Source organism: Phytophthora sojae (genome assembly GCF_000149755.1).
Source record: "Phytophthora sojae unplaced genomic scaffold PHYSOscaffold_8, whole genome shotgun sequence".
In the NCBI taxonomy this organism is placed as follows: Eukaryota; Oomycota; class Peronosporomycetes; order Peronosporales; family Peronosporaceae; genus Phytophthora; species Phytophthora sojae.
This window is the reverse complement of record NW_009258122.1, coordinates 1,818,436-1,844,799: the sequence shown is the minus strand read 5'-3', so window position 1 is coordinate 1,844,799 and position 26,364 is coordinate 1,818,436. Positions and strand designations below refer to the sequence as shown.

The following is a 26,364-nucleotide window of genomic DNA, read 5'->3' as shown; positions in this document are numbered from 1 at the left end:
CGACCACCAGCCGAGTCACTCCCCAGGGAGCAGCTTCATAACTCTGGTGGCTGTGGTCACATCCGTCAATCACTGAGTTGCAACTGCACTGCACAATCTTGCTCGGCCTTCTTCTCCACTCGCGCCGAGCTCACAATCAAGTCCTTCGCTTTCACAATCCAATACGTCGTCTTCTCCTCGGTCCTCGGGCCTTCCTGCCTCACCCACAAAGGCAAACACAAAGTCCGCCTCTACTGCTGGCTCGGCTGACTGTGGCAGCCCGGTATCGTCCAACCCAGTCAGTGTTGGAGGGCCGCCGAGTTTAAATCACTCGGTGTGTAGAGGTCCTGGAGGTCTTCAGGTAACTTGGATTTGTCAACATTGGACTTGACAAATGCGGCGAGCTTCTCATAGCGCTGGAACAGCTCGCATTGACCGACATTGTGCAATTGTTTCCAGAACTTGCAGCGGCGGCGGCAGTAGTGAACGGAGTGGTTCGCACCGCCGCAGGCAGCACAAGGTCCATACGATGAGCGTTCACGGGAGTCACCGCGCCGCCCAGTCTGGTCACGCCGATCGAATCCTCGACTGGCGCGGTCAGCCGAGCTCGGCTGACCCCTTCGGTGATCACTCCTTGGTGTCCCAGCTGAGTTCCCCCGGCCCCCCCGATCTACGGTCGCGGTCGCTGGTGAACCCGGTGTCGATGTAATCGGCTTCCGAGTCTACAGCCGAGTCGGAGTAGCTCAGCTGGCTGCCGTCGCTCTGATCGCTGTCCGAGTTGTAGAGGTTGGATCGCCGATTGGATTGGCGTTTCTCGGCCAGCTCGTACGGGTCGCCCTCCAGCAGCGCTGTCGCTAGTCGGCGGTCTCGACCATCGTCGCGTCGGCTTCGTCTGTCATCTCAGCGATCATCTCTGCGTCGTTCCCGGCGGTCGTCTCGGCGGTCATCTCCGCGCGGCTCACTCCGCCGAGCTTCCGAGTGCCTTGGCGAATCGGTGCGCTTGGCATCTCGGCTGCGGCTTCCGATGAGACGGTCGCGCTGTTTCTTCCGGCGCTCCCCCAGGATCTTCTGGTTGATGATCTTCTCGACCTTCTTGATGTCGGTGAGCTGTTGCGGATAGGGCAGATCCATGATGTCATCATCTCCGCAGTGCAACAGGAAGTGTTCCACATGGTCAGCAGCATCCGCTCCACCGGCCTCGTACTGGATTTTCGCCGACTTCGCATATCCGTTGAGACGAACGAGGAAGTCACACACCAGCTCGTTGTCTTTGCGCTGAGCCGAGTAATAGCGAGCTCGTGCCGACTGGTCAAACTGCGAACAGTAGTAGTCGGCGAATGCCTCACTCAGCAGACTCCACTTCCGTTGCGTTTTATTCGAGAGCTGACGATACCAGCTCTTCGCGCCTCGCTCCAGCTTCAGCGAGAATGGCTCGTACCAGAGGTCTTGTGCCAGCCGAGTTCCTTTCATCTCGTAGATGAACCGCTTACGCCACTGGAGAGAGTCATCCGGTCGGTAACGTTTGCCTTCGAACATAGGGATCTTGTCGAGGGACGCATGGGTGCGAACCTCCAAGTATTGCGTCCGACCACTTTCAGCGTCATCGAAGCTAAGGTGCTTGATGACGTCCTTCACCGACTCTTCAGCCGAGTTCAGGTACTCGCGCCCATCGTCGCTGTCGCTGAGCTCGGCTGCGTCTGCAGCGTCAAACAACTCAGCGTAGCGTCCACTTGGCTGCTTGCCACGCGTTGGCGTCTTCATATGCGAATCTTCGAAATACGGTGTACCCTCAGTCGAGCGGAACATCTCGGCTCTCTTGCGTTCGGGAGTCTTCGGCAGGGGAATCCTGCTGGGGTCTTCGACGGTCTTCGGAGTATCAGCCACTCGTTTCGCAATAGTCTGCCGAGTTCCGATGGCCCCCCGCTCGAGGCCAAACGTGACTCTCAACCGGCGCTTGCACTTGAGGATTTCGCGTGAAGCTCGGCTGGGGTCACAATCGCCGAGTAGCAGGCTGTTGGGCCCGCTCGTGCACCCGAACCCCATCGCCTTGAGTAGCAGCACCGTGTCTTCGACCAGTTGGTTGATGTCGGTGCTGTTCACCGGCTGAGTCAGCTCGGGTCCCAGCACCGGCCATCTCGCCTGAGCCATCGCCACTGGGGCAAACATCATCATCCACTCTCTCTGAGCTTGCATCTCCTCTCCGAGCCTACCCAGAACCTTGTTCGCACTTGGCGTATCCGCATCCCTCGTCGCTCGCGGGATCAGGGGCGGACGTTCCCCTTGAGCGACGGCTTGATCTTCGTCGTCCGTATCATTGCCGAGCTCGGCCGCCAGGTTGCGCACAACTGGACGTGGGGTACCCATCCGTCCGACTTGCAGCAAGAACTCGTCGACTTCGCCGAATAGCTCGGCTTTCTCCTCATACTCATCCTCAACATCTTCCTCACTTCCTTGGTCATGGATATCCTCCTCATCGAACAGGACGGTGCGCGCCTCGCCCGCCGTCGCGTCCGTGATCATCGCATTCGCCGAGTCCGCCGAGTTGGTCAGTCTGACCGAGTTACTTCCAACCGTCGCTGGACTCGGCGTAACCATTCCCTTGACCATCTTCACACTCTCTTCTCTTCTTCTCAAACCTTGGTTAGCTGGTACCTACGAAACACAAACACACCCCTGTTCCCGGGTCGCGGCACCAGTTGTTGTATAGCAGCACGCACAAAATCGTCCGTTGTGGTAACTTGGCTACAAACACAACAATAGTCGAGCTAGTCGGCTTTGTTGGCCTGCGCTGGGTTGTCCCCGAGCGGTTCGGCCCAACCGGAACAGCGGGTGCCTCGCCTCTCGCCAAGACCTACCAACCAAGATCACTCCTCCGGAGAACCGCTGAGTTCGACGGTCCCCGCTCGCTCAACCCTGTGCCCTCCACCAAAGGATGGACGACGGCGCACGGAGCGCTTTTACAGGTCGCCGAGAGCAAAGGCTTCTCGACTCAGCAATCCGTGCCCGGGACGTACGGGAACACCGGCGCACAGCGGTGGCGAGACTTTTCCTTCGCGCTTTGCGAGACACGAGCCCAACCCGGGCCGACCTTAATCTCTTGGTGCTGCCAGCCGAGTACCCTACAAGCTATGCCTCTCGGGTACCGGCAGCAGACATAATCCGACCCCGTGCAGGGACTTACCGGAACGTGTACACGTGCTTTAGGTCTAGAAAATTCTGCTCTGTTGGTCTGTCGGGCGCCCTGAAGGGACGCCTCCATTATTCCTAAGTCTCTATACAAATACCAAGTGAAAGTGGGCGGTTTTGGATCTCGGTCAACCCTTCCTGAGCTCGACGACGCTTGAGCTCGGCTGGTCCGGATAAGCTATCCGGATAATTCTTCGAACTCAGCTGAGCCGGATAAGGTGTCCGGATAAGCTGGTGAACTCGGCTGAGCTCGGCTACCGGTACAGTGTACCACTCCAGCGCGCGGAATCTGGTGTTTCCTACACCACATCCCTCTATTATCAAAGGAGACTTCGTCCAAGAAAACAAGATTCTGGTGACTCCAATCAATTGTACTTAGCTACTGCATAAACCGAAGAATGTCAAGTTCCTTGATGTGCATTGCTCTCCGTTCCAGCACCTTCCACGTCAAGCCTCCGTCGTGAATAATTCTCCAAACACTGGTCTTCGAGATGTCCAGATGTTGCGCACGCTTGAAGGCGGATTGAGCTTCATCGATGTATGCAAGCGGCTGGGTGTGATAGAAGTCCATCAGCCACTGGCGGTCGCTCGCATTAAATTTCTTGTCCGCTTTGGTCCTGGCTCGCTCGAATGTCCCCGTCCTCTCGTATACTTTTGTGGTATAGCAATTTCTGAGTCCGGAGGTCAGTGACAGCAGCCGGTCCGGCCCGAGTGTGTACACCGGACACCGACTGGAGGAGTTTCGCCGACGCAGGATCCCAAAGACCTCAAGGGTCGCCGAGCGAAGAGTCGGCGAGCGAGCAGACTTGGTTTTAGTATTGGAGAGGTCGTAACAGCCCATTTTCATTAGATATTTGTATAGGAACCCCAGGTAAGGGCCTTTCAACCCAACAAAGCAAAGATAAATACAGAGTGGAATTTTCGAGGTCCAAAACAAGCGGCACACGGCGTCTCTTCAAGGTACGACCGCCCCGTGGGACTAGATCATGACCACCGCTGAGATCGGCTCTCCGAAGTGACGGAAGAGTTCTCGGCCGCCCGGCGAGTCCAAGAGCGAGTGCGTATAGTGGTTATCTGGATTGCGCCCCTGGCGAAGAGCTTGTCGAGCGTACGAGCGCGGGTTTCCGGCCCGCCCCCGACTTAGCCGGTGCGGTTTTGCATCGGCGCCCCGTAAAAGGCGAGAGCCGCCGTCCATCCTTTGGTGGAGGGCACGGGTCAAGGAGAGAAGAAGAAGGAGAAGCGACAAGAGAGGTCGGCGAAGGAAAGAGAGCGTGCTGTGTGCTCGTGGCACAGCTCCTGGGACGACTAGGAAGGTGTCTGGGTAACCACTGCACCGCTGTAAACGGACTGGACGATCTTCGGATCACCCGACAAGCCTGCGCTCCCGTTAGTGTAGGTGTTGTTGGTGTGGGAGTGGGAAGCTAACGAGTTTTGGCACGTCTGCTACACCACACTTTGATCCAGTTGGCAATAGTTTTATCTGTCTTGTTGTACACCTGGGCTAGTTCGTGCTTGCTGAAGCCGATGCTGCTTCGTCACAGCCTCTTCCATCGTGCTGGGAGGGCAGAGGATCCTGCCAGCAACTTCTGCACCAAGTTCAACGCCGGCGAGAAGTCCAAGAAAGTAGCGTGACAGAAGCGAGATCGCCGGTTCCACCAGCAGTCAGAGCACTTACTCCAGAGAAAGCACCAACGATGGCAAGTTCCACGACTACGTTGAGAAGGGGCCATAACAGCTGCGAGAGCAGTGTCAACAGCAAGAGACCCGTCAGCAGCGAGAGTCTCCTCAGCACCGAAGGTTTTGCTGCCAACGAGAGTCTCGTCACAGCGTGGACAGCGAGAGTCCCGTCAACAACGACAATCCGTCAGCAATGAGAGTCTCCTCAGCACCAAAAGTCTTGTCGGCAACGAGAGCCCCGTCAGCAGCGAGAGCAGTGCGGACAGGGAGAGTCCCGCCAGCAACGAGAATCCCGTCAACAGCGAGAGCACCGTCAACAGCGAGAGCCCCGTCAGCCGTGAGAGTACCGTCAGCAGCGAGAAAACCGACACCAAGCCCCAAAAAGCACCAAGATCTCCTGTAAGTGCTTCAACCACAACAAAATCTTCAACTGCAGCTAAAATGCGCACTGCGAGTTTTCAAGCAATACTCCAGCGAGAGCTCCAACAACAGCGCGATGAGATCCAACAGCAGAGAGAGAGAGAGCCCCAACAATAGCGCGATGGGATCCAACAGCAGAGAGAGCTCCAACAACCAACTGCAGCAAGATACACGCCGGACAATCCAAGAGCTCCGAGAGCATACAGAAGCGCAAACACTCCCTCCGAGAACAGCAGCAATAGCTCCAAATCGAAGAGCCCAACAGCAAGCGAGAGCTTTGAGAGCAGCAGAAACCTCGCTCCGCCAAGAATCCAATAGCTGTGAGACGGCTGCCGATAGATCCAGCGAGGCGAAAACAACAGGGAGGGTGAGTTCGCCGACTCCAGTAAGAAATTGAACACCGCTGCGTAACTCAATACCAGAAGGCTGTCTACACCAAGGCAAGCCGTATCAGTACCTGCCGGACACCAGCACGAGATGGTTAGTACTGCACCTTACCGCGGCGACGCGTCCAGATAGCCTGCGCGACCCACAGCGCCAACTCTAACAGGAAACCGAAGAATGCGCACTCTGTGAAGTTGCCGCGAGTTCACTCCTCGATGATAGGATAAAAAGTGAATCAATAAATTGGTTTTGACCAATGATATTTCTCTGGCGGTTTGCTGGCGGTTCCACCAAACTGACCCGATTCGGCAAATTTGGGCGGATTCCACAATATTGTTATTGTTGCCTCGAGAAACGCTTTGATTCAAGACCCCATGGCGCAACACGCTGGCAAAGTCGCACCGCTTCCCGAACCAAGCGATGTTGGCTGCTGCACCGGCAGCAGGGAACTCCTCGAAGAGCTCCAGGATCTTGTGGAAGGGGCAGGTAAGCAGCACTGCAGCCGAGCGAGCGAGCACTTTCCCCTTGCACAAGTTCAGCCGTTCGAAGGTGAATGGACCCAGATAACACCCGGGTGTGAGGAAGACGCTGTTGTCCAGCCCGAATTTGCTAGGCTTCCGCTGCTTGGACGTGATTTCAAGCGCGCCGTACACCAAGAAGACAAATCTTGGCTCATGTGGGTAGTGCTCATCTGGTTGTCGCAGCACAACGTCGTTTTTGTGGACCTGGTCTTCGATGTCGAGCTCGTGGCTGAAGCGGATCATTCGTTCGCTGGGTATTGACTCGAGGAAGGGCAGCACTCCACTCACGATGGCCTTCAAGAGTAATCTCTCTTTGAGAAGCTTGCTGACGCTTACTTTCACATCGGGGCATTGATCCAGCAGTGTATGGAAGGATTTTTTCTCGATACTCATCAGCATACAGCTCTCAAGTGCCTTGACGGTTGCTGCGCGAGGAATGTTGATAAGGAGCGACATTTCTCCGAAGAAGGACCCCGCTTCTAGCTTCGCCAAGGGGGTAGCTGCTCTGGAGCTTGTCACCTCTACTGACCCTGCCAGAGTCACGAACATTTGGGTGCTGATGCCTTCGTCTTCGCGGAAGATGACGCTGTTGCTCGGGTAGACGCGGATTGTGGACATTTCGGTCAGCAGAGAGAGCTTGTCGTTTGGCAAGTTCGCGAAGAACGGGATGGTACCGAGGAGACCGATGAAATCCGCATTGGTGAGCGCGTTGAGCGACGAGTCTTTCTTGCTCTCTACGACATCAGGCAGAGAGTGGGGAGGCAGCAGCAGATATTGAGATAGGTTCTGCAGCTCCACTTGAGCGCACATGGTCGACTGCAGGACAACCTCGTGCCCTGCACCCTCAGTCACGTATCGACAGACGATTTCCCTGTCAGATTTCCAGAAGAGAAATACCTCCGAAGTGAGGATCACCTCTCCTTCAAACTTGGAGTCAAGAGCGTACGCGGCGTCAGGACTATGGGGCACCATGATCCGAGGACTGCGTCCGAGAGGCATGAGCGCGCGAATGTTGAGCGAATTTTTGCCGTTTGCGTCGAAAAGACTCACGCAGCCGTCAAAAATCACGGCGAGCTGCTTGGCCTGGGCTGCAATCGACGTGCGATGGCTGGGTTCCGAGGCAACTTTACGCACTTGCTCGTGCTGGATAATGGTTTGCGTGCTGTCTGCGCCGATGAGCTGGAGAAACAGACTTCCCTCGAACACTCTGCGGACCTCCACGTATCTGTTGGCTTGGGTACCGCAGACGCCTCCCATGCTCCACAATCGCCACACAGCATGAAGGCACCTCGCTGGAAACTTGGTGATACGCATGCATGCCATGCGCATGCCGTGGGCTGCGTCTGTATTGATAGCTGTTTGCCCGCATGCGCGCTATTTTCGACTTTGTTGGCGAAGACCAGAATTATCGTAAGTTTTGAGTTAAACCTGGGCGTTGGTGGCAACTAACCGGGTATCAACTCTGCTGGTGCAGCATGGTTTGGCCTAATACGCTGGCGATAGAGCGAGAAAGCTGGCGGACACAAACGTTCCACCGGTAGACAGACGTACGCCAAATTGCCTGTAAAGGCTGCATTCGTGTAAGTCTAGCTCTAATTAGCTACACGACTACGCTTGTACTACTACTTCCAAGTATGATGAGAAGCACAAGGCAGCCATTGGGTGATTGAAGTTATTGGGAATGCTCGCATTAGGATATCATGAGGGCTGAGCTGCCACGAAGAATCGTATATTTAGTTGTGTATGTGTCCACGTTTGGCTCGAGCAAAGGAGCAGAACTCGCCTATTCCTGCCAGGCTTGCTCGTCTGGTCGAGCGGCCGTAACTCCTTTCGCTCAGCCTCGTTGTGCCGAATCACCGACCACGGGCATTTCGTGCTACGGTTCAGCGTCCGGGGCCGTCGAGCGTTCGTCCGTCCCGCACGCGCTAGGGCATCGATCAGGCAGAATTAAGCGCGGGTTTGCGGTCGCGCCGACAGCTTCTGGTGGCTCCTTGGAAAAGGATGCGTTTGCGTTGATTCCCGACATTCCCCGCACGACCATGACTCCTCCACCAGAAGCAGGAGCCCCACCGCCAACTCAACAGCCGATGACCGGCACGACACAACACGCTACAGATCTAAAGAGGCGACTCGGAGTCGTCGAGCCGCCAAAGGTACGAGCGATACTGCGACGAAAAGCACCTTTTTAGCGGTACTAACGAACAGCTTGACGATGCTGACGCTCAGAGATTCGGCGCGGACTACGTTATCTGGCACTTTTTGCCACGAGACAACTGGATACGTCTGTGGTGTATACGCGTGGTGACGCACAGATACTTCGACCGCTTCATCATAGCGGCCATCATTGCCAACTCGGTGATACTCGGGTTATCAGACTTTTCGGTGGTGGACAGCGACTTGAACCCCACCAGCTCGGGCAAAAAATACGAGGACGGAGCGCTCGTCGACGCGTACTCGCTACAGAATCACATCGTCGAGGTGTCCGAGCTGCCCTTCACAATCATATTCACGACCGAGTGCGTGCTAAAAATCGTCGCCATGGGGCTCCAGGGCCATGGCTCCTACGAACAAGATGCGTGGAATATCCTCGACTTTCTGGTGGTTGTTTCCAGGTACGAAACTCTAAAAGTGCTGCTAGGTTGGCGTATGAGTGCACTTACTTACACTTTTTCTGTTTGTTAGTCTTGTTGCATCTCTGCCAGGAATGCCAAACGTGTCAGCCATCCGAACGATTCGAGTGCTCCGACCGCTGCGGTCGCTCTCAGTTATCCCCGGAATGAGGCGCCTCATCGCCGCACTATTGAAGGCCTTGCCAGCTCTCGGAAACGTTGTGATTCTTCAGATCTTCGTCTTCTTCATTTTCGGGATTCTCGGCATCCAACTTTTTGGCGGCTCCATGAATCGTCGATGTCGCGTGACGCCACTTCCAATCAAACTACCCCTCGACGATGCGAACGAAACGATCTGGCCAGTCCCCCGCGACTACATTGACCAGGCCAAGGCGAATTTGGCGACTTATCGATGTATCGACGGTCCATTACTAGATTACGAGAGCTCTACTGGCGACTACACGAAAGAGACTTCTCCTTGGAATACCGCTCAGGATTGCTTCTGGCCTGTTGACGAGGACGACGAATTGCTGTGCGCTGCCGAAGGGCAGGCGGGAAACCATGGATGCAACAACGGAATGACCTGTGGCTCTGACTACGACGCATTTGGAAACCCCCGATTCAATCACCGCAAGGCGATGGATTACGCGTTGTATCTCCCTAGCTTGGACTGGGGGCTCACGACGTTTGACAACATCGGGCGAGCATTCTTCACCATTTTCCAGTCGATTACACAAGAAGGTTGGACGAGCATCATGTACATGGTGATGGATTCCTCGCAGCCGACCATCGGGGCGGTCTTCTTCGTAGTTCTCATCATCTTCGCATCGTTTTTCGTGATGAACTTGACCCTGGCAGTCATTTCAGAAGAGTTCAATCTCGACCAGAAACCAGGGAAGACAGCAGCACAGAAGCGCGAGGAAGAGCGAAGAGCGAAGCTGGAGAGGGAAAACGCGGAGAAGCAGGCTCGGGAGCACTGGCTCAATGCTGTTGTGTCGCACAAACTTTTTGCGGGCTTTATTATGGCTGTAATTATGGCGAACACGGCGGTTCTAGCGCTGGATCACTACCCGATGCCCACGAAAATGGACGAAGACCTCGAAATCGTTAATTTTGCTCTCTCGTGTGTCTTTGTCGTGGAGATGGTGATGAAGCTGTTTGGCCTTGGGTTGCGCCAATACTCGCGCGACAAGTTTAACCTCTTCGATGCGTTCATCGTGACCATGGGGCTTCTTGAGACGATAGCATCGCCACCGTCATTTATGTCGAGCAACCCTCCTAAGAAAGGCGCAGTCTCAGCTTTGCGATCATTTCGGCTTTTCCGCGTTTTCAAGCTTGCACGAGATTGGAAATCCTTGCGCGAGTTGCTGGAGATGATTGCGCGAGCTGTCGCCAGTATCACAAACTTCGGTGTGCTACTATTCCTATTTATCTACATTTACGCGTTGGTGGGCGTACAGGTAACTCTGCGTGCGGCAACAGGGTTATCCAAATTCGAGGACACTAACTATATGCTTATGACTGCAGTTTTTTGGCAACACCATGCGCTTTGATGACGAAGAGTACCCTACGCCGTTCACGCTTGAAGGGTTCTGGGATGGCACAGTAAGGAGTTTATCCAGTTTGAAGCTATTGCACCGGGCGACTAACATTATGCACTGACTTGTAGGTCCCGCGCAACAACTTCGACACTCTTTTATGGGCTGCAGTCACTGTGTTCCAGATTATTACGGGCGAGAACTGGAATAGCATCATGTACTACGCCATTCTCGGCAACGGCATGTTTTCCTGCGTCTACTTCATATCGCTGGTAAGTCAACATCGTCTAGTATGACGATACTTCCGCATAATCTTACGATGTGTATCGTATCCAGGTGATTCTCGGGGACTTTGTTCTCATGAATCTGTTCTTGGCCTTGCTGCTCGACAATTTCGGAGACAACGACGAGGAGCAATCGCAGGAGAAGCAAGAAGAGACGAAGAAACTCGCCCAGAAAATGTCCGTCCTGAATATGAGCATGAAAGTGGCCCCCATCACGTCCGAGAACGAGCGCACAATGACCACAAGAGGAAGCTTTCTGATGGTATCGACAGCTTTTGCGATGGGCGTTCGCAAGCAGTCGATACTTGAAATGGAAGAGGAAGGCGAAGAGGAGGACGTTCGTGTGGTCAACATGGAGAAGTTCGCAGACGAGCTCACACCGAGTGTGCCTCTGGCTAAAACGGTTTACGTCGAGCCACCGGGGCGACTTGACTTGGCCAAGACAACCGTCAAACAAGGTAGCCTCCGGTCAAGGTCTTTACGCAACCTGATGACCAGCGCGCGAAACAGCATCATCGCTAGCTCACGGGCGAGCATTGTGTCTGCTATGATAGTGGGCACTGGAGCTCCACCACAAGCTGAACCAGCAGAGGAAACAAATGATGCAAAGCCTCTTGAGCCAGAGGCACCTGAACCTGTTAGCGCCGGAAGATCGCTTTTCCTATTTGCCAAGGAGTCCAAGATTCGGCGACTGGCCTGCTACCTATCGGGTCATCCGTATTTCGACTCGACAGTCTTTGGTCTCATAGTTATCTCGTCCATCGCTCTGGCAGTCGACAATCCTCTCGCTGACCCCTCATCGGGCCTCGCCACGTTCCTGAAAGGACTGGATAAATCGCTCGCCATCGTGTTCGCGATTGAAATGGTCATCAAGATTGTCGCCATGGGCCTGATCCTACACAAAGGGTCCTATCTGCGCAATAGCTGGAACATCATCGACGGCGTCATTGTGATTTCCTCATTGATCATGCTGGTAGCCGAATCGTCAGGGAAGGGCAAGAATCTCAAGTCTCTTCGATCGCTCAGAGGTTTGAGAACTTTCCGGCCACTGCGTATGATCAGTCGACGTCCTGGGCTCAAGCTGGTGGTGAACGCGTTGTTTGAGGCCATTCCCGAGGTCATCAACGTGCTCTTCGTCTGCATGCTGTTTTTCCTCATCTTCAGCATCGTGGCAGTCAACTACCTCAAGGGCACCTTCAATTCGTGCAGTGGGGACGTGTTCGGTGCGCTGTCTGACGCTCAAGTCGACTTTCTTGTGGCGCCTTTAACCTGGAGTGCTGCTTCTGACCTCCAGCGCAGTTGGTTCAATGGCACAGTGTGTGAGACCTCCTTCCCAAACGCTTCTAGCTCCGACTTAACCTCGGAATATGTTTGCGAGTGCTGGGGCGCTGACTGGGGACCAGTCTTGCCCCAGAATTTCAACAACGTGGGCTCAGCCATGCTCACGTTCTTTGAGATCTCAACTACAGAGGGCTGGGCGGACGTCATGATGGCGGCGATCGACTCGAACGGCATCGGCATGCAGCCAATCCGAGACAACAACATGCTCTGGGCGCTGTTCTTCGTGCTCTTTATCATGGTAGGCAGCTTCTTAGTCGTGAACCTGTTCGTCGGCGTTATCATCGACAACTTCAACCGCATGAAAGCCGCGCTGGGTGGCGACTTCATGCTCACACCAGAGCAGAAGAAGTGGATCGAGGCCCAGAAAGCGGCATCGCGGGTGGGGCCCGTGCGCATTCTCAAACCCCCGGGGCAGATGTGGCGACGGTATATCTTCTTCCTCGTCAAGGCGCAGCGCTTCGAGTGGTTTATCATGATCTGCATCATCGTCAACACCTTCCTGATGGCTGCTCAGTTCTTCGGCGAGTCGACTCTACAAGAATACGTTATCAACGTTGTGAACGAGATTTTCGCAGTTGTGTTCACGATGGAGGCGGCGATGAAGCTCATCGCGTTTGGCTGGGAGTACTTTGAGGACCAGTGGAACCAGTTCGACTTCTTTGTCGTGCTCGGCACGCTCCTCAGTGTCGTGGTCGAGATGTTTACCGGAGCGTCGGTGCGGTCGCTGGCCATGCTCGTGCGCGTGTTCCGCGTCACGCGCATCCTTCGCCTCGTCAAGGCCTCCAAAAGCATCCGGCAGATTCTGCTGACGCTGTACATCGCCCTCCCTGGACTCAGCAACATCACGTCTATCTTGTTCCTCATGCTCTTCATCTACTCGACGATGGGGGTGCAGATCTTCGCCAAGGTCGCTCTGTCGGACAACATCGACAGCCATGCCAACTTCCAGGACTTCGGTAAGGGTTTCCTCTTCCTGCTGCGCGCTGCAACGGGTGAAGCTTGGAACAGTTGCATGCACGACTTGGCCTCGAGCACTCCAGGCTGCGTCGACGATCCCCCGTACGACGACACCATGTGCGGCTTCAACAACTTCGACGGCTGCAAACCGCTGAATGGCTGCGGGAATCCGATCGCCTACGCGTTCTTCTGCACATTCACACTATTGGTCACGTACGTCATGCTCAACCTAACGATCGCCGTTATCCTTGAGGGTTTCTCGCTCTCGCATGAAGACGACGAGCCTTTGTTCGAGCCGGAGCTGCTTGAGGAGTTCCAGACCAAGTGGGCCGACATCGACCCCAAAGCGACGGGCTTCGTCAAGGTCGACAAGATGCTACTGCTGGTGAACCTGCTCAAGCCGCCGCTAGGGAAGTTCGGGCTGCCCTTCCACATGGCGCACTTCTTCAAGTACATGTGTAAGTGTTGCTGCGATCGGGTGCCGTCCGGTATTCCTCATGCTAACTACAGTCTTCCTGTGTTGCAGGCCAGCTCGAGTTACCACTGTACGAGGAAGAATACGTCCACTTCCGGGACGTGCTGCTCGCCATGACGCGCGAGATGGTCAAAGTACGTTGACCCTACCTCATCATCTCGGCATTCAACACAAAATCTCACCTTACTATTTGGTCTTCTAGCTCAACGCCGGCACCATCTCCGACATGCCTCCAGACCAAGACCCGAGCAACTCGGGCGTGCCTGGGGCCAAGCGCCGCATCGAGTTCACGGCGCACCAATACTTCGGCGCGCGCCGCATCCAGCGCCAAGTGGCCGAGTGGCTGCGCATCAAGCGGCAGCTCGAGAAGAAGTACATGGAGGAGTACAAGAACAAGATCAAGAAGCCCAGCGGCCGCCCCAAGAAGCAGCGCGACGCGCGCGTTTTCACCATAGGATAGGATAGCATAGGACGCCACAGCCCCTCACTCAGTATGTATAGCACCGTACGCTTGTTCGTTCGTTCGCTGGCCCTTTGAGCCTCCTCGTGTCGTCTCCTAGATACTCACTCTACCGCCGGTTGGCTCGGCGTCCGGCGCGGCGGTCTGCCGACTCCTTCCGGAAGGCCCAGTCCACGTGGATGGTGCTGCCCAGGATCTCCTGGCCGTCCATGCGCTCCATGGCCGCCTTGGCGTCCTCGAAGTGCTCGAACTCCACGAGCGCGTAGCCCTTGACGAAGCCCGAGCGCCGGTCCAGGTTCAGGTGCAGGTCCTTGACCTGCGCGTCCTCCCCGAAGGCGTCCATCACGTCCTCCTCCTGCGCCTCCTCGTGCACGCCCGTGACGAACAGGATCCAGCCCTCCACGGAGCGGAGGGCGCTCGCGTGGTCCCTAGAGGACGAGGAGGACGAGGACGAAGGCTTGAGCTTCTCGAACACGCCGCTCTCCGCCGGGTAGCGCGCCGCGTCCATCGCTGCCGAGCCGGAGCCGCGGCCTTTCAGCACGCGCTTGCTGTCGTCGCGCCTGGTCTGCTGCGGCTTGTCCTCCTCTTCCTCCACGGCCATGGCCGTGTCGCTCTCGTAGTCCACCTCGTCCGCCATTGCTGCTGCAGTATTGGAATTGCTGCTCGAACTTAGGTCGGACTTAGTGCAGATGGATGGATACATGTAGCCATTTGAAGGTTGTTCTAGGACGGTAAAGTGTCGTTGCTTTGCTGGTTAACTAGTTAAATACCTCCGAAGAAGCAGGTGAGCCGATGAAGTTAGGCGAGAATGAGGTGGAAGAAGTGTCTGTCTTGGCTGCAGGACGGGCTGTGATGTGAGTGCGCGAAGCTAATACCGGTAGTCACACCTCCCTCGACGCGCTGAAGCGCTGTAGGCAGCGTTGCAGAGGCTCACCTTCGTGCAGGGCTTGGATGATCTTGTTGTCCCGCTCCTCGACCATCTCCGCACGGGCGGCGACCTCCTCGGCGCGCTCGGCTGGGATCACGACCACGCCGTTCACGTCGCCGCGGATGACGTCGTTGTGGCGCACGACGCAGCCTGCCACGAGGATGGGGGTGTTCACCTCAGCGATCGTCGTCGACCCCGTGTTGCCCAGCACCGACGTACCGGTCGCGAAGGCCGGGAAGTTCATGGTGCACAGCTCCTGCACGTCCCTCACACGGCCGTCCGTGACGACACCCGCCACGTTTCTCGTCTTGGAGGCCGTCGCCAGCAGACCTCCGAACATCGCCTTCCTGGTGCCGGCGGGGGCGCTGATCACCACGACCTGGCCTATTTCCGCCGTGTCCATGTAGTCGTACGACGCGCCGGCGACCGCCGCGCCCGTGGTCGGCATCATCTTGACCGTGAGCGCGGGCCCGCAGATGCTCATGGCCAAGGGGGCGTCGTAGCCGCGGACCAGGCTCACGTCCACCAAGTGGCCGTGGATCTTGAACTCCGCCATGGCGTCGGCGATGACGCACGTGGACAGCTTGGCCAGGCGCAGCAGCACCTCCGTCAAGTCCGGGGGCGGGTCGTTCTCCGCCTCGAGCATGTTGCGGAGCAGCTGCTGGTCCGCGCGCTTGAGCGCCAGCGCCGGCGTCGGCTCCGCGGCGTAGGGCACGGCCAGGGACGCCACCGTCGCGGCCATCGAGTCGTCAGCTACCTCCGTCTCGTCCTCGTCCTCGTCCGGGTTGCTGTGCGCGCTGGTCTGTGGCGGGCGAGCCGGCATGTTGATGGACGCGGGGCGGGACTTCTTGCGCGGGTGCTTGGCCTGGTTGTTCACGAAGCCCGGCACGCACACCATGCGCAGGTGCTCGGCAAGGCGCGTGGCGTTGCTGGCATACTGCTTGTCGCACTTCTTGCACTGGTAGCGCACCAGGCCCTTGCCGTTCTCGGGCTCCAGCCGGATGTAGTAGTCGTACACGTTGCTCGGCTTGCGCCCCATGCTTATTGCAGTATTTTACGGGATGTGACGCGATTTTTTTTCTGACGCGTCAGGAAAACCAATGATGAGTTTTGGCGAATGAATGGTGCTTATGACGATTTGTTTCAGCCAATGAAAAGGTTCTACGAACACTAAGCCTTTGTATACTGCCAAATGAGACAACGGCAACAAGAATGTTACTTATCAACCATTTAGAGTTATCGAGATAATCGCCTTTAAAGAGGCCAGGTTCAAAATCGTAACTAAACAAAGTCGTGAGAAAACGAGGAGTTTTGATTTTAAATAATTTGAAGGGGGTGTATCGGCACGGATACCATGTCGAAAAGCCACTCGAACCACTACAATGCAGACACCACCCACGACGTCGACAGCACCGACCTCGCGAGCTGCAGCGCCAACTGTGCAGCCTGCGCAACCTCCAGCGCTGCCTCTCCCAGCCTGCGCAACCTCCAGCGCTGCCTCTCCCAGCCTGCGCAACCTCCAGCGCTGCCTCTCCCAGCCTGCGCAACCTCCAGCGCTGCCTCTCCCAGCCTCGCAGCCGGCCACCTCGGCACCAAGCCCGCCAGCCACGGCGCCAAGCCCGCCAGCCACGGCACCAAGTCCGCCAGCCACGACGTCGCCCTCCCAGGCGCTAACTCAACCGGCTACGACGTCCCCCTCCACGCCGCTGACCCAGCCGGTCACGGCACCCCTTGTTGCTCGGCGTCGCGGAGCAGACAAAGCGCCTGATTCTGCCGACGAATCTGTATGTGGCGTCGATCCCACTGATATCAGCGACAGTGAGGTGAACGAGGACAGCAGCGACGAAGACTTTACGCCTGATTCGGAGGCGACGACGAGTAACCGCTCATGGCAGAGAGCGAGCAGTGAGGCCGAAGAGGAAGAGGATATAAGTATCTTTTTGAATGACGCGAGTCCTCGTGCCCGTGTGACTGAGGTGATTCATGCGGACGCGTGAGTGCGTCAAGGGCAAGGCCCGTGAGTTGGAGTTCTTGCTGTGCTCGCTGGACCAGATGACGAAGCAAGAGCGCACCACGAGCTTGTACACGCTTCTGGCTGTGTTGATGCAGACCCCCACGGTTGAGCGTAAGAGAAGACGGGGTGACCGTGAGAAGTTCCCGTACATCCTACCCTACGTAGGTCATGTGTGCCGACCCACTTTCGCGTTCTGCTATGGAGTAGTCCCCATTTCCTTGCAGCGTTACAAGATGCGCATCCGTGACGGTAACATGTCGATCAAGACGCATGGTAACAGGCGCAACACCCATGCAGCTCAAGTGAACGTCGATTGGCTGGTGAAATGGTTCCAGTCGTTTGCTGAGGAGGTCGGCGAGGTTATGGCAGTTCGAGTGCGGATGCAGAAGAAGAAAGACGGAACTACGCAGAAATACTACAGCAACGAAATGTACACGTTACTGTGGTGTAGTGCCCCGCGAAGAAGTGGGCACGCCGGGCGCCGGAGGAAGAAGGCGCCGAGATGGATGTCGGCGGACGTGAGTGATGGACGTCGACGCGGCTGATACGCGACGCGGATTGATGGGCGCGACGCAGGGCCGAGCTCGACGGGAAAGTCGGCGCGGGTGATGGGCCGTGAGACACGGTGCCAGAATCCAGTGCGACGCGTAACCATCCGACGGGTCGACCAGCGCGCCCGTTTCCCCAATACCCGTCAACCCTAAACCCCGTCGAGAAATCCCGTCGAGAAACCCCGTCGAGGAACCACGTCGAGCCCAAGTCGTGATTACGTTACGCAAATCAGGTTGAAGAGCGGCAGTGCAAGCACGAAAGACGCAGAGATACGCTTAGGGTGGTAGGCTTAGCAAGCAAGTAGTAGGGAGTAGCCAGTAGCAAGGACATAGGATAGGGTAAGGACTCAGTCCCGAAATTTCTCTGAACCACTCAGACCTCTCCCCTCTGGAAGATCACCAGGCTCTTGAGAACCACCAAGTGTCGGCAAGCAGAGCCGCAAGGAATACGCGGCCCCCCGTCGCTCGCTGGCTCGGGCACTTACCCCCCTCAAACCCTGTGTCGGAAACGAAGGCACGTAAAACGTATACCGGTTAGGAGGCGCTCGATAACGCGCAGCCTAGACGAAGGACCGCACGGCCCGATAACGCCACGCAACAACCCCCAGGAAACGCCGGCCCGATAACGCCGCACGCCCGACGGGATCTCCGAGGAAACGCCGGCCCGATGAGTCCGCACGCCCAAGGAACAACCGACGCCCTAAGACAAGGAACAAGCGTCCACTCAACCCCCCAACTCTGAAGCTTGCGAAGACTTGGGCTCTATATTCGAAGATACGTTTCTCGAGATCCGGGAAATTGCCCGTCGCGACCGCAGATTGGACGCGTTGGGTTTGTGCGAGGACGAACTCCGCGATTTCTGTGAGGCCGCTACTCCACATTACTACCGGCACACTTCACCCGGGATACCATCTACGACGAAGTGCACAAGTTTGTTGAGGCGGGCTTGCGCGTCCGTGAACCCGCTCGGTCGACAATGAGGAAGCTTTTGACGCTTCACTGTCCAACCATTCGAATTCGGTCGCCGCGTAGTAACGTGCGCGACGTCTGCTCCATTTACCACGCTGGTATGCGCGGCGGCGTAACCAGTGCCAAGACGGAGGCTCTGGGGCGACACACAGAATCTGCGCGTCGAATGCGGTAAGTTTTGTATACGGACATAAGTAACATTTTGATTTACTCGGCAGATTTACCTGGATGTTAGTAACATTTTGTTTGATTGATAACAGGCGGGAGTACAAGACGGACAAGACTTCTACCGATGCCAACCCCGCTGTCATCGTGATGGATTTTCCCCAGAACTTTTTTTCATTTCATTTCAAGGTTGAGGTTAGATTGAGTTCATTTATCCTGACTAAGATAACGACCGACGCATCCACCGTCAACACCGAGCTCATATCTCCCGATGCCCCGCCGAATAGTTGAAACGGTCTACTCGACTTCCGTCGATTTGGTACCGCGGACAGCGAACGCGGTCCCGCTGCTCCTTCAGCAGCGCCTGCCCTCCGAAGCTTGAGTTCTCCACTGCATTTTCCTGGGCCGACTTGCGTTCCTTCTTCCCAATGTGTTGCAGGCCACCAGCGAGCGCCCCAGCAGCGCTTTATGCGACGACGTGTCGTCACCTTCCCCGAGTTAGCCGTATCTGGGTCTCTGCCACTGCGATTTTCTTCGCTCCGCCGCGCCATGAGTGCACCATGAGAGGACCACCCCGTCGCAGCAAGCTCCATGTAGCGCATGCCACGTTGACTGACAGCATGCTCCCGCGCGTCACTACGAGTGCTGTGGAGGGTGTGCGCACGTTGGAGAGCCGCACACCCGACGATCTGGTGACCTGCCAGTATCGCACGCAACCTTTGTAGGCTATGACTACCAGGAGGGCCCACGGCGTCACCCGTGGCCTGGTTTGTAATGGGAAACGGCGCGATGGGCTACATGTAGACCACCGTGGACCCCCACAGGCCCCGCCTTCCGGCTGACGGTCAAAAGACCGCCGCAATACGCCGCCGCACGCAGCGACGCAGAAATCCAGCTTGGTCCGCGGCTTCACCCCCGAGCTGCCCAGCCGTGGCGTGCACGCACGCCGGCCAGGTGCATGCCTTTTCGCTGGAGCTCCGGTCGCCAGGAACGACTGGCTCCACAAGGGAGTCGCCGTCGTCCAGTCGTGGCCAATCAGAGCGCTCTCGATGCTCACCGGCGCGCTCGGATTGGCCGGACCGCTGGGTCAGCTGGCTCTATCGCTGCACTGCCCGCTGATTGGTCCTCCCGGCGACTTGAGCTCCACGGCGCAGATTGACGAGATTCCCCCCCCCAGAACTTGACACTTCCGAGCGTGTCAAACACCCCCTCGCAGTCGTACTTTTGCGCTCTGGTCTCTGTGAGCTGCTTCGGCATCTTTTACGAGAACTAAGGAATCCAAACCAACTATCTGTACGACGAGACATCGAGCGGTAAAGGGAGCGACCAGATTAACTCCATACTGGCTCATTCAGCACCAAGATCATACCGGCGGGGAAGACTCGGCTGACCGTGTACACCGACAACTGTTCGGGGCAAAACCAAAACAACTACGTGATCAAGTTTCCCTTGGCGCAGGTACACATGGGAGCTCTACAGCACGTGGACTACATGTTCTTTGTCAAAGGGCACACGAAGAACTGATGTGACCGTGGTTTCGGCCACATCCGCAAGCACGTGGCCAAAGTGGATTGCTGGACGATTGACCATCTCGTAGAGGCTGTTAGATCGGCGTCCAAGAGCTCAATCACGGTGCAGCTAAGAAGGCACAGAAGATCAAGAAGCACAAAGCTACTGCGGATCTGCCTGCTGAGCAAGAATAGGCAGTCCAAGGTTGTAGTCAATCATTATGATACTTATGTCCACAGTTCAATCAAAATGTTACTTACATCCAGATATCAAATTTCTAAAAAGACAGAAATATACCCCTGGTGATTATTGTGAAAACCGATTAGAATGTCCTATTATATTGTTAATCCGCCGATTTAGTGACTTAATAAGACCGATGAACCCCGATTAGATAAATCCGACCTCCTAATTAGACTGGAGTACCTGGATTTATACTCAGATTACTACCTAGGACGACTTACAGAGTAAGATCATATGAGTCGGATTTACATTTGCTAATCGGCCGACTAAGCCAGAGCCGGCCGATTTGCTTTCTATTCAGACGGAATGTCCGATGTGCAACCCGCATTCGCTCTTTGTAGGCTAAATCAGCCGCCAGACAACAGTCGCTCTTGGCTAGGTAGTCAAGGCTACAACACTAACATCAGAACTAAGCAGGAAAAGCCGCACGCTATAATACATGTAACTGAGATATGTAGGCGACGCGTTTAAGCGCGGTGTTGTCGCTGCTCTTGGAGAGTCTCGGGCCGAGGGTACATGCATGTTGATTGAAATTGCCAGGCTGCACATAATTACGAGACCGATGAGCGATTTATACTCCGATTATAATTGAGATATTCCCGATTTATTAGTCTTCAAATCCGCTGTGAGCGATGGATGTTTAACCGACTAATTCAGCAGGACAAACTAATCGGTTTTCACAATAAAAAAGACGGTACAAAATTGAGATTCTAACACTGTTAGGCTTCGAATTAGCTAAAACGGACAACATTGTCGGATTCGCTGACTAATTTTACACCGGTTCAGCAAAAAAATCTTTTTGGGGTTGAAGTCGGACATATATTTTTTTGAAGGTCTCGTTCTCGGTCATTTCTTCATACCCGAAGCTCGGGAAGCTCTTTCCAATTATGCGCCTAAATCGCGATTCGTACTTAGGTTGATAAGTAACATTTTGTTTGCCGTCGTCTCAAGTAGAATTTGGCAATACACAAGTGCTAAGGCAGTGAAGAAAAGGTTCTGTGCCGAAAATTTATAGTGACATGATTGGATAAAATGTGATATGAATTGTACATTTTTTGCTCATTCGTGTTCCCGGAGCTCGAATTTCAGAATCTGAGGGGCCGATCGCCCGACTATCGCGATAACTACCCGATCGGGTGCCAGATCACGGTCGAATCCGACTGTTATGATGGAGGAGTTCGTACGAGGATTACGGATCGATCGAATTCGTCAGGCGCAGGACGAAGAAGCATGGATCGCGGGCATGAAGAAGTACCTGATGGGTGAAGTGACCGAAGACGAGGCTCGATCATATGGTAATATCGCAGCGGACTATGAGATCGACTGTGATAATCTGTTGTTCTACTGCCCACTTTCGAAGAAGTCGTAAGCAGATCGCGACGGATTGATGAGGCTTGTTGCGCCAGAAACGCTGCACCAATATATCCTGCACCACTATCACTCAACCCTGGAAGGGGGACACCAGGGAATCGGACGCACCTATCAGCGGATCCGTGATCGCGTCCACTGGAGAGGCCTCTTCAAGACTGCGCAGAAATACGTCGGTGAATGTGTTGATTGCGAGACGGGTAAGGGACGGCTCACGATCAGGAGCGAGTCGCCGGGGGAACATCCAGGCGACATAGGTCATAGCGATGGATCACATATCTTCGCTGCCCAATTCGCACAAGGGTAATACCAAACTGTTGATCTGGGTCGATCTGTTCACGGGATACATGATCGCGAAGGCCAGTTCGTCCCGAACGGCGCAAACAATAGCCGAGTCTTACGAAGAGTGCGTGTTCCGGCGATTTGGTGGTAGCGAGGTGATCATGATCGCAAACCTGGATTTATGGCCGACTTCTTCCGCGCCTTTAACAAGATCTTGGGAATGCGACAGCGAGTGACGATGACATTTCGTCCTTAAGCTAAGGGTACGGCAGAGCGAATGGTACAGACGGTGACGAGATTCTTGAAGATGTTCGTGGAAGATCTCAATCAGAGAGATTGGGACGAATATGCAGAACGATTGACTTTCACGATCAACACGGCTCAAGATCGGATCCGTGGAGATTCGCCTTTCTATCTGGTGCATGAGTGGGATCCAGGATCAACGCTCGAAGCAACGATACCCTTGGGCAATACGCGGACACAAGATCGGGATCCTCGACGGTGGAGGTATCGAATCCAGAAGCATTACGATCAGACCCGAAGTCAGGTGAACGCTCGTCTACGTGAGGCGATTACGGATCGGGCCGATCGACACTACGGAAGGGTTCGATCGCATCCGATCGCGACTGAATCTCAGGTGTGGTTGTACCTGGATCGTGTGAAGGAGGGGTACACCCGGAAGCTAGCTCATCTGTGGCACGGCCCGTTCCGCGTCGCCGAGAAGATCAACGAGTACATTATGAAGCTACAGATCGCTGGCACGGACTATAATCTGTTCCCGATCGTACATGTGTCAAAGCTGGAGTTGGTCAAGGACTTCCCCGATCGACTGCTGATCGCACTCACGGTGAACGAAGCAGATCGACTTGATTTCGACGAAGGCTTACTTCCGGAGGTCAGCTGGGTCCCAGATCGAGACGCGAACGAGTACGAAGTGGAGAAGACCACAGATATGAGGACGGGTCGAAGGACGCGGTACGGCCGGACTTATCGAGAACTCCTGGTACACTGAACGGGTTACGACGAGCCTGACTGGGTCGACGAAGGTGATCTCAACTGTGAGGCCCTATTGCACGAGTTCATTCGAGATCGCGTGAACCGGAACCGATTCAGTGCTATTCAGTCTCATGGAAGAGTAAGATCGGACCGCCAGGGTGAGCTGGTCGTCTTGGTGAGCGAGATGGGTGACGGATCGACGGGTGGCCGTTGATCGGAGGAGGGGGTTGAATATGAATGTATACATGAGAGGGCAGATCGGAAGGTTATGGAGCGATGACAAGGTGTTATCATGGTGGATCTCGGCTAATCGTGTTAGATATAAGTGGATTGATTCAGAACAGTTGGCACTCGGCGGGGGAAATGAAGTATTGCAATGGAATGGGTTGATCTGAAGAGGTCGGGTGACGATTAAAGAGGATCGGCCTCCGAATGACTACGACCTTGGGCGAACTGACTAACCGACAGGCTGATCGCTGGAGCTGACCGTGTGATTTGGACTGACATTACGGCTGATGGATGCCGATATTGGGGTAGAACTTGTTGCGGAGCCGCGGTATCGGCCAGGCTGAGTGGTCCTGGGGGCGATCGCGATACTGGTTCCGCCAGGGATCGTCGGTGTCTGCCTCGATCAGAGCGGTCCGAAGATCTGTCGGCTCACATTGTTGCTGCGCGGGGTCGCCGGCGTTCACAGTACGGGATACGACACCTGGATACCAGTGTACGGAATCACGCAGGTGCACAGGGATCTTCAGGAGCAGTAGATCAAGGTTCGTCCATATGTCACGCATCACTGGCAGTGTGTCACGGAGGAGTCGGCGCCATCGGTCACGGAGACGGGTCCGTCGCGTTCGACGCTCTTCATGATACTGGTTGACAGCAGGGTCGGCATCACGCTGCACAGCGATCGGTAGGTAGTGAGAGGTCTCCCAGAACGCTTGCCGATCCCGCTCTTCGAAACGTAGGTACGCGTCGGCGATCCGGTCCAATCTAGCCCCGTTTTGTCGATGAAGTGCCAGATCGAAGGTCAGGGGATTCGCTGGGTTCCGGAACATATACCAGGGGCGATCAGCCATCAAGGCAGCGATGTTGGCACCCGTGATCAAGTCATCTCGATAGCCGATCCCTGCAGAAAGCTGCGCGACGCTGCGAGCCCAGAGTGGAAAAAGACACCCCGCCGGCAAGACTCTGTCCCGCCGGGATGTTCACTTTTGCAGGCAGCTGGCAGGCCAGGGTCGATTGGATCATGGCTGTAATCTGCGGTTGGCTCAATAGTATCGCAGGCCAAGTCTCGGTGTCCGCTTGGGTGAGCGCCCGGAGGACGTTGAATACGGGAATCATGATGCCAATTGGGAATAGTGGCGGGTTCAGAGGACGCGGCCCCGTCGATCCAGGTGGAGAACCGGGCGGGGATCTCGGCAGGGACGATCTCGGCGAACCCCCGGCCGATCGAGATGTACCGCGAGAATGTCGAGAGCTTGATCGAGAGTGAATCGACTGGACAGATGGCGATCGAGATCGAGTAGGTGACGTAGGACGGATAGGCGAGACAGACTGATGACGACGGGTCTCCTATCGAGACCGGAACAATGTCGCCAGAGCCTCCTGATTGGTCCCCTCGGACTCCGATTCATCCTCATCAGAGGCGGACTCATTCGAAGCCGATCTGTTCGCGTCTGACTGATCCGCCTTGGGTGATGAGTGCGGTTGATCAGACTCCCCTTGATCGGGCTCTTTTTGCTCGGGCTGTTCGTCCGGGATCTTGATGATTTCGCGTCGATCAGGAGGGGGCTGACTCTCGGTGGGCGGTTCTTCAGTAGACTGATCACCAGTACGGTAACGCTCATCGGAAGGAGGCTGTCCCTGCTTTCCGGCAGGCTGATCTTCAGCTGGACGGTCTTCGTGGGGCGGCTCCTAATCGTTGTCGGGCATAGAGAAGGAAGGCGATGGAGTTCGACTGTGCGGATGGGCTGATTGCACCCGCTTACGGGCACGTCCCGCGGTAGTAGGGGGTACGGCCGCGACGGGCGGGCAGGATCGGCGTACACTGACGAAACCCTACCCATCACGTCACTCCGGACAAAGTGTCGGCCATGTTCCCCAGATCTTCTTGGATCGATCGCTGACGCGGCGCAACATGGCGTAAGCATCTTGGGCATCGACGCAGGGAGCATCTTGGGCATGAATTACGCGTTCCGCATCCTCGAGGGTCGATCCTGTGGTATGACAGCAACGTGAGTGATGATCAACGGCAAACAAGACAAAGGGGTTTCGTACGAAGGCCAGCCGGTTCTTGGAGGGCTATGGCGCGATCACGGTTGGCGTGACCAAGAGCTTCGCGAGTTGGCTGGAGTTCTCCCTCGCTCGCGACTACCCGGGCTCTCGAGGCGTCGCGAGCAGCCCGCATCAGGCGCAACTCTCTTTCGGCCCGGCGGAGATTCGCCTGCAGCCACCGGAAATTCTGCCGCCACCGAACTCGAAAAAAATCAGCAATAACTGGTGGCATCATTCGCGTTCTCTCGGCTTCAGTGTCGGATATTTTCCAGGACACCAGTTCGCTATTACGGCAATACACAGATTGTCCTTCATGGAAACTCACGCAGCGCTGCAAAGAGCCTCCTCCGGTACCACAACCAGGTCACCATGCCTATCGGAGCTACAACCAGCAATAATTGTAATTGGGCAAATTATCAGAAATAAATCTTGAAATTTAGAGAGACCAATACAAACTTTAAGTAATACATGATCATGATATTTCAACATTATTTATGAGACACATTTTCTGCATTACATTATTTATGTTCTCTTCTTTCTGGCAGGCCTACCATTATTTATGAGCGAGCTTGGCTTACATAAATAAAAATGCCATAATCGGCGGCCCTGGCTACAACAGTACGTACGAGCTACATCGTACAATAAAACCTGGTACTAACTTTTACGAAGGAGCAAAAGTCCTACACAGGACCTCAAATCGGAAGGCATTTTGACGGAAAGGCACAATACGATGTAAATTTCATCATTGGACCGCAGTCGGCACGCCCCTGTTGACTGCGAGGGTGACTGAAACAGGGATGTCAATCATTTGTGCAAAACAACCGAAAGGCAGGGCGGCATGGTTTCATCTCCATTTTACATGTATCACAATGAAATCCCAAATATATTTTACGGATTCACGCATGCAAGGACTTGGTCGGATATGCAGCAAAACGATCAAATCAAGGTCGAACGTTTCGCTGGTACCATAGCCTCGAACCGCTCCAAATCGTGAAATGGATGGGTCTGACGTTGCGATTTAGCCTTACATATCACTATGTGGCGGCGTTGCAGACCCACTTAGGAAGCCCAAACTGAGTAAGTGTTGAGCCGATGACCATCAACCAAACACTGTACGGAATTTCCTGTACTCGAACGTGCATCAGTACATGTCCCGCGCCTAAGAGCCCGGACCCCCCCCCACCCACCACCACCACCACACACACACACAAGAAGAGCAAAAGCGCCTGCAGCGGTA

At 55.4% G+C, this 26,364-nt stretch overlaps 7 protein-coding genes across 7 annotated transcripts; 3 read left to right on the top strand and 4 right to left on the bottom strand.

Moving 5' to 3' along the window:
• Window positions 1-879: 879 nt before the first annotated feature.
• Window positions 880-2,586, bottom strand: PHYSODRAFT_249331 (hypothetical protein; the record flags this gene model as incomplete). The annotated part of the gene is made up of 1 exon (XM_009535359.1): window positions 880-2,586. The coding sequence occupies one exon, from the start codon at window positions 2,584-2,586 to the stop codon at window positions 880-882; it is 1,707 nt and encodes a 568-aa protein (XP_009533654.1).
• Window positions 2,587-5,035: 2,449 nt separating this feature from the next.
• PHYSODRAFT_249335 (hypothetical protein) lies at window positions 5,036-5,196 on the top strand (the record flags this gene model as incomplete). Its single annotated transcript, XM_009535358.1, has 1 exon — window positions 5,036-5,196. A coding segment is annotated over one exon (161 nt), but the record flags the coding sequence as incomplete, so codon positions are not given.
• Window positions 5,197-5,756: 560 nt separating this feature from the next.
• PHYSODRAFT_518465 (hypothetical protein) lies at window positions 5,757-7,424 on the bottom strand (the record flags this gene model as incomplete). The annotated part of the gene is made up of 3 exons (XM_009535357.1): window positions 5,757-7,084; window positions 7,151-7,244; window positions 7,302-7,424. 3 exons carry the CDS (start codon window positions 7,422-7,424, stop codon window positions 5,757-5,759), a joined length of 1,545 nt encoding a protein of 514 aa, XP_009533652.1.
• A 782-nt stretch (window positions 7,425-8,206) lies between these two features.
• Window positions 8,207-13,831, top strand: PHYSODRAFT_337677 (hypothetical protein; the record flags this gene model as incomplete). Its single annotated transcript, XM_009535356.1, has 8 exons — window positions 8,207-8,320; window positions 8,394-8,779; window positions 8,850-10,236; window positions 10,304-10,381; window positions 10,446-10,586; window positions 10,651-13,354; window positions 13,423-13,505; window positions 13,574-13,831. The coding sequence occupies 8 exons, from the start codon at window positions 8,207-8,209 to the stop codon at window positions 13,829-13,831; spliced, it is 5,151 nt and encodes a 1,716-aa protein (XP_009533651.1).
• A 109-nt stretch (window positions 13,832-13,940) lies between these two features.
• PHYSODRAFT_317912 (hypothetical protein) lies at window positions 13,941-14,468 on the bottom strand (the record flags this gene model as incomplete). Its single annotated transcript, XM_009535355.1, has 1 exon — window positions 13,941-14,468. One exon carries the CDS (start codon window positions 14,466-14,468, stop codon window positions 13,941-13,943), a length of 528 nt encoding a protein of 175 aa, XP_009533650.1.
• An 88-nt stretch (window positions 14,469-14,556) lies between these two features.
• PHYSODRAFT_352393 (hypothetical protein) lies at window positions 14,557-15,798 on the bottom strand (the record flags this gene model as incomplete). The annotated part of the gene is made up of 1 exon (XM_009535354.1): window positions 14,557-15,798. One exon carries the CDS (start codon window positions 15,796-15,798, stop codon window positions 14,713-14,715), a length of 1,086 nt encoding a protein of 361 aa, XP_009533649.1. The 3' UTR covers window positions 14,557-14,712.
• A 343-nt stretch (window positions 15,799-16,141) lies between these two features.
• On the top strand, window positions 16,142-24,379 carry PHYSODRAFT_337674 (hypothetical protein; the record flags this gene model as incomplete). Its single annotated transcript, XM_009535353.1, has 16 exons — window positions 16,142-16,735; window positions 16,767-17,147; window positions 17,225-17,291; window positions 18,191-18,464; window positions 18,554-18,605; window positions 21,421-21,572; window positions 21,673-21,775; window positions 21,878-21,938; window positions 22,013-22,089; window positions 22,165-22,791; window positions 22,885-23,028; window positions 23,391-23,467; window positions 23,548-23,590; window positions 23,654-23,763; window positions 23,848-23,879; window positions 24,225-24,379. 16 exons carry the CDS (start codon window positions 16,142-16,144, stop codon window positions 24,377-24,379), a joined length of 2,949 nt encoding a protein of 982 aa, XP_009533648.1.
• Window positions 24,380-26,364: the final 1,985 nt, after the last annotated feature.